The sequence below is a fragment of the Cydia pomonella genome, unplaced genomic scaffold, assembly GCF_033807575.1.
Source record: "Cydia pomonella isolate Wapato2018A unplaced genomic scaffold, ilCydPomo1 PGA_scaffold_77, whole genome shotgun sequence".
Classification (NCBI taxonomy): domain Eukaryota; kingdom Metazoa; phylum Arthropoda; class Insecta; order Lepidoptera; family Tortricidae; genus Cydia; species Cydia pomonella.
The window spans coordinates 33,272-38,788 of NW_026907910.1; the positions used below are offsets into that span (position 1 = coordinate 33,272).

The 5,517-nt window shown below is 42.6% G+C and overlaps 1 protein-coding gene across 1 annotated transcript; it reads right to left on the minus strand.

Annotated features, from left to right (window-relative positions):
- Positions 1–640: 640 nt before the first annotated feature.
- Positions 641–4,066, minus strand: LOC133534285 (nascent polypeptide-associated complex subunit alpha, muscle-specific form-like). The gene is made up of 3 exons (XM_061873386.1): positions 3,895–4,066; positions 2,899–3,108; positions 641–1,940 (listed from the first exon to the last, which is right to left on the minus strand). The coding sequence occupies exons 1-3, from the start codon at positions 3,940–3,942 to the stop codon at positions 696–698; spliced, it is 1,503 nt and encodes a 500-aa protein (XP_061729370.1). The 5' UTR covers positions 3,943–4,066; the 3' UTR covers positions 641–695.
- Between the last annotated feature and the right edge of the window lie 1,451 nt (positions 4,067–5,517).

Sequence of the window (5,517 nt, forward strand, 5' to 3'; positions counted from 1 at the left end):
GAATATTACACGAAACTCTGCGTAGGGGGCGCCACTACCACAACCCATCACAATCTGAGGGTTTACCGCGAAACAAGAAAATCGAAATATAGTTATCTAACCTCTCTATCACTCTTGCATATTTGCGCGATAAAGAGGAAGACTAAATTTCCATTATCGCGTTTCTCGGTAGGCCCTTTTTAAACAAACCGCCTTGATGTATCAATGTCATATTTTATAATCTGTGAAAAGTTGTCAAAAAACAGTTTAAGGCACAGTATGTATAAGTTACTCTATGGTTTACGATAGGTGCTAGTGCTACACTCTGGCGGCAGAACACTGCAGTAATACTCAGATTAAGGGATAATATATCAAGGGTCTATCTGAAAACCAGCGTTGTAGTAAATACACTGCAACATTATGCTGAGGCAAACTCCTATTTAACACTCGTGAATATTTCTCCCTTAGATTTACAACTCAATTTCTTAGTTTTTAAGTCTAAATATAAGTCTTATTTGTATTAAATTTCACTGTCAGTTAACTCTACCATTTCATGTGATGTTGAATATAAAATTATATGTCTACGTCTACAATGTTATATAACGTGATATATAACAGCCAGTATGGGACAATCATAAGGAAACCGAATAAAACAACAATGTATCGTTACATACACGCAAGAATTTATTAACACACGCACACAATAATGCACCTATTTATTTAATGAAAATAGTATGAGGAAGCACGTCTATCATCTTAGCGCGGCCTTGAGGGGAGCACGGGGGCAGTGGACGCGGCGGGGCGGATGGTTTAGGGGAAGCGGGGGCATCGCGGCCGCAGCTCGAGATCTTCTGCTGAAGTTTTTTGATGGAAAGCCAGGAATCGCTTGCAGATTGCGGGGGACAGGGGATGCCGGAGCTCGGAGGCGGCGGGGAAGGCTTGGATGGACCCGGGTGAGGTTTTGGTGTTGGTGTACCTGGTTGACCTTGAGGGATGGGACGTTTGCCCATAGATACACGTACGCAGACGGTATCGGCGTCGGCGGGGACGCTGAACTCCATAGCTCCGCCGGTCGGGCGCGGCGGCGGCGGCGGCGTCGGCGGCGCGCACGAAGGCGCGCGTACGGCGCGACCGCGACCTGCCTCTTTTAGAGAATCCCGCTCGCTTAACGCAGCTGCCAGTTTTTTAGATGCGGCTAACGCCGCTTCACGTCCTGATGCTTTTGGAGCCTCTTTATCTGCCAAATTAGTGACTGAAGTATGCAGTTGCCGTTTATTACGTGAAGGGGAACCTCGGCGCATTCGCTCAGTGAGTGTAGGCTGACGGCACCGCTTTGGCGCCGCTGCCAACGCCGGTGGTTTGCTGCACCATTCGGGCTTCGGCTTACTTGGACTCGTTCGGCTACTTCTTAAAGAATCCATAATGCGCGACGTGATGCCTTTGTAGCTACTTTCAGTTTGGTTCTTAGGATTCTCATGGCATGGTTTAGGATCTTTCGATTTGGTTTGACTAATACTTTGTATTTGAGGTTGAGGTTTCGGATCGCCCCGATCGATGGAGAGAATCGTGCGTGGTGTGTGCGCGCAGGGGTCGACGACTTGGCGTTCTTTTGGGCGACAATCTCCAAGAGGCTCTAAAGTTACTGGCTGTGGAGGAGGATGCGGCGGACGGCTGGTTGGACAGTTAGGAGAAGATTTTACTGGAGTTGGAGAACATCGCGGTACAGGCCCGTCTGATGCGACAGCATACATTCGTCCGTCGGTGGCAAGTTCGAGGGGTTTCTCTGGTGGATGCGGGCATTTTAACGGCTGCGGCGGGGTCCTTGGGCGCGCCATGCGCTCTTTTACGGCGTTCTCGTATTCGCGCCGATGGTGTTCCTCGTAGCAGCGGATGCGCTCTGCCACCACGTCGCGTTGCGCGCCGCATAGCTTTCTAGGCCCTGTTGACTTTGTTGGAGGTTCCTATAAGCAAAACAGTCTCATTTACACCTTTTTTAAATGTAATTTAACAATGACTGACCATGAAATATATGAATATACCTTAGTAATTAGTAAAAGTATTAACTTATGTAAATTCTAATGCTATTGTGATGTTAGTGTCTAGTGTTAAGCAATAATGTTAAGTGAGGGGTAAGCAATAATGTGCCTTGTATAATTGCATTAAGGTGCATCGATTTTATTCGCTACAAATGGTCACCTATTTGAGCCTGCTTGCCATCTGCTCAGTTGGTACAGTGGTGTGAGGGCTTGACTAACAAGCTTGAGGCACCCCGTTCAATCCCCGCAGCGGGTGAACTTTTTCCATGTTTAGTTGTTTATTTTGTGCATTAGTGTTTAGATTTAGAATTTTGGTTGCGGTCATGACGAGAAATTAACAAAAATTAAATTGAACGGACACTTGAGCTCGTGACGGCGACTCGGGTAAACATCCTCCGCTGTTCTTGTGAAATGTGATATGGAATATTCATTATATCGAAATTGTTTAAATGTGCAATCTGGAAATCCAACCAGCTGGAGTGATGATATTTTGTTTATATTGTGTGTGCCATTTCAACTACACTAAGGGGTGAGTTCTAAGTTATAAGAAAAACGATCAATAAGAAGTTAATGTAATTTTCATAAATTAACGTGAAATAACGTAAAGTATATTTGTTTAACGAAACGCCCTTTTGGTGCACGGCAAATATTGATATTCGAAGATTGGGCTAGCTAAAAGGACAGGCAGTGGGTAGGCAGCGGCACCCAGTCGACCATCGGACTAAACGCTCCTGGCGTCCAACTAATTTTAGGATAGTTAAGTTTCATTGTAGGTACATAGAGGTTAATAAACGTAGTTTTAGCATTTATTGTGCCTTGATTTATGCCCTTGTCAGCCCGTAACACTATAAGATTAAAATTTTCAGCCAAGTGTCTTTATTACCTGCGGCAATTGATGTTCACAAGTGAGCGAACAGATAGGCTCCTTTTCCGGGCACGGCGGGCGCTTGCCCTGCGGCGGCGGGCAGCAGACCACGCGCCGCCCGGGCACCGCGACGGCGGCGGGCGCGCGGCACGGCGGCGGCGGCGCCGCCTCGCACGGCGGGCACGGCGGCGCGCCGCCGGGGGGTTGGCACGAGTGGCATAGACGGGACTGTAAAAACGTCACGGGAAAAAAGAAATTAAGTCTAGAAAATTTGTATTTGCTTAATACAGCTTTAGTGCTTAGCAACACTGTTAACTGTCCATCGGTAGGCGTTATAGCCTCGCAATAGTTTACAAATTATTAGATAGTCTGTTCGGAAAGAGAAGAGTTGTGGAATGTATTGAGCCCCATACATTCCACGACTCTTCTCTTTCCGCACAGACTCTAGCAGTGTGACGAGTACACGCGTTCGTCGACTAAATTGTGAAATTGGTGAAGGAAAATATTCTAAGGAACTACGATTAATCCCAGAGGCCTAGTTTTCCTTCTGTAAGAGTTCGTCTAAGCTATCCTTGCAGCGACTTGAAAATAGCAAATAGAGGAGTGTCATTATAAATAACATTACTTTCTTAAAAAATTGACATAAATAATGACATAACCACACTTTGTCATTGCAAAAACCATGCAGAATTAGTTTGCTAGCATCTATCGTATGTCAGCGTAAATTCTTGGATATTTCCCAGCGGCCTTTAGAGTCAGACCAACATAAGTTGGCAGCAATTTTGATAGCCCAAACGGTGCAAGTGTTAATTAAAAGTCCTGATTTCATAGAAGTTTGAAGTTTAAAATAACACGTGCCCCGTCTGGACTATCAAAAACGCTGCCGATTTAGCTCGGTCTGACTCTAGTCTAGTTAGCTAGCCATATCAAAAATTTGCAACATACTCGTAAAGCCATGACCACGTTATAACAATATGACCAGCCATATACAGTAAGGCACAAATTATTATTTACCTGTGTGAACAACGGACGCAACAAGCGCAAAGCTCGGCGTGCGGGCATGCTGCGGTTTGTGTGCGGCGCGGTTGTGTGCTGGGCGGTTTGTTGCACACGGTTGCGTGTGCTGGCCGGTTAGTTTGTGATGCGTGTGCGTGCGGCGAACGACGCGACGGACTGAAGGCGAGGCCTACTTGAGCGGGGATGTTTAGATGGCTTCGCTCGTTCCATTTGTGGGGGTTGAAATGATTGAATATTAGCAAATATTAGGTTGCAAATAAAGTAAATGTAGTAGTCTATCTAATATGTTTTTCTACAGATGTCTCTTGTTGTACATAAATTCACTAGTTGTAAATAAATCTTGTGGCTTCATAATGTTTTGTAAGCGTGTCTTTAGGTAGGTATCTACTGTCCTATATATTATACTCTACTCTGGTATCTACTAGTGTTGGTAATTCGAGGTAGAGAGCTTCTTTAGCTACACAGTATGGCAATTACTTACCTAAGAGTCATAATGTCATAAATTGAGAGATATTATTAATTATTTTAATTTTCATTGCTAATTATATGAAATATATGAATTACTGCTATATATATATATGCGTACCTCCCGAATTCTCAAACTTACCGTACCTTTACACCGTACTGATTTTATAACTATTTCGCCGTCCAGGCTAGTCGTCTTTGGAATTCACTCCCTCTAAATATTAGACAACCTCCAAGTAAGTTTTCTTTCAAGCGAATGTTACGTAAGCATTTGCTAAAACAAGAGCTCGAATAAGATCCATCATTATTATTTATTATTTATAGTATGTATTCTATAAATATGTGGTAGTTTATTGTTATTATTAATTTATGTAGTTTATAAGTATGTTTTTATTTTATTTTATTCATTCAATATTTATTTTCTCTGCTCCAATTCTAGGTATCTCTGTTTGGCCCTATGGTTGACTGCTAGAGAATGCTATTTGGCATTAAGTCCGCCATTTGTACATTGTTGTATATATTTTGTGCAATAAAGGTTAAATAAATCAAAAATAAATAAATATATAGGTATTATTATTTATTATAAAAAAATATGATGGAATTACTATTGAATTAATTTTTTGTGTTAAATTGTTTATTAAATGTTTTTAATGACTAGTGTGTAAGCGCTTTGGTACACTACAGTGATGCTATGTATGCAAAATTAAAAAAAAATGAAATAAAATCATAGGGAGTGTAGCCGCCGTGCAGGTCAGGATGTCGACGACTTAAATAAAACTTCGATTTATAATGAAGTGAAGTATAATCTTCCAAAGGGGTACTGATTTACAAGGGTTCTTGTCAAAACGGTTCAATGTAGAAAATAGGTGTTGAAAGTATGGAGGATGATGAAAGAGTGATTTGCAATATTTGACTTGATCAGTACAAAAGGTTTAGATTTAAATGCTTCCAATTGGCCGCGATACAGATTATGTGGAGCGCTCCTATTGGTGCTTTTAAAAAGCCTCCGAATGCTAGCCGAGCCCGACGGCTGCGTTTAGCTACTGCATTGATTTTTATATAATATTAAGTTGCAGTCGCAACAGGGAGTTTGGCATTTATGGCGGAGTAGCCACATACCTACACCTCAATAGATTGTGCCAGGAAATTATTAAT

What these genes read in the sequence shown, in the direction of transcription:
- LOC133534285 (XM_061873386.1), bottom strand. Translation starts at nt 3,942, where the DNA reads ATGCCCGCACGCCGAGCTTTGCGCTTGTTGCGTCCGTTGTTCACACAG. An exon ending in TGCGTCCGTTGTTCACACAG is followed by an intron (nt 3,109 to 3,894) that starts GTAAATAATAAT and finishes ACGTTTTTACAG; the next exon opens with TCCCGTCTATGCCACTCGTG. An exon ending in GTGAACATCAATTGCCGCAG is followed by an intron (nt 1,941 to 2,898) that starts GTAATAAAGACA and finishes TTTTGCTTATAG; the next exon opens with GAACCTCCAACAAAGTCAAC.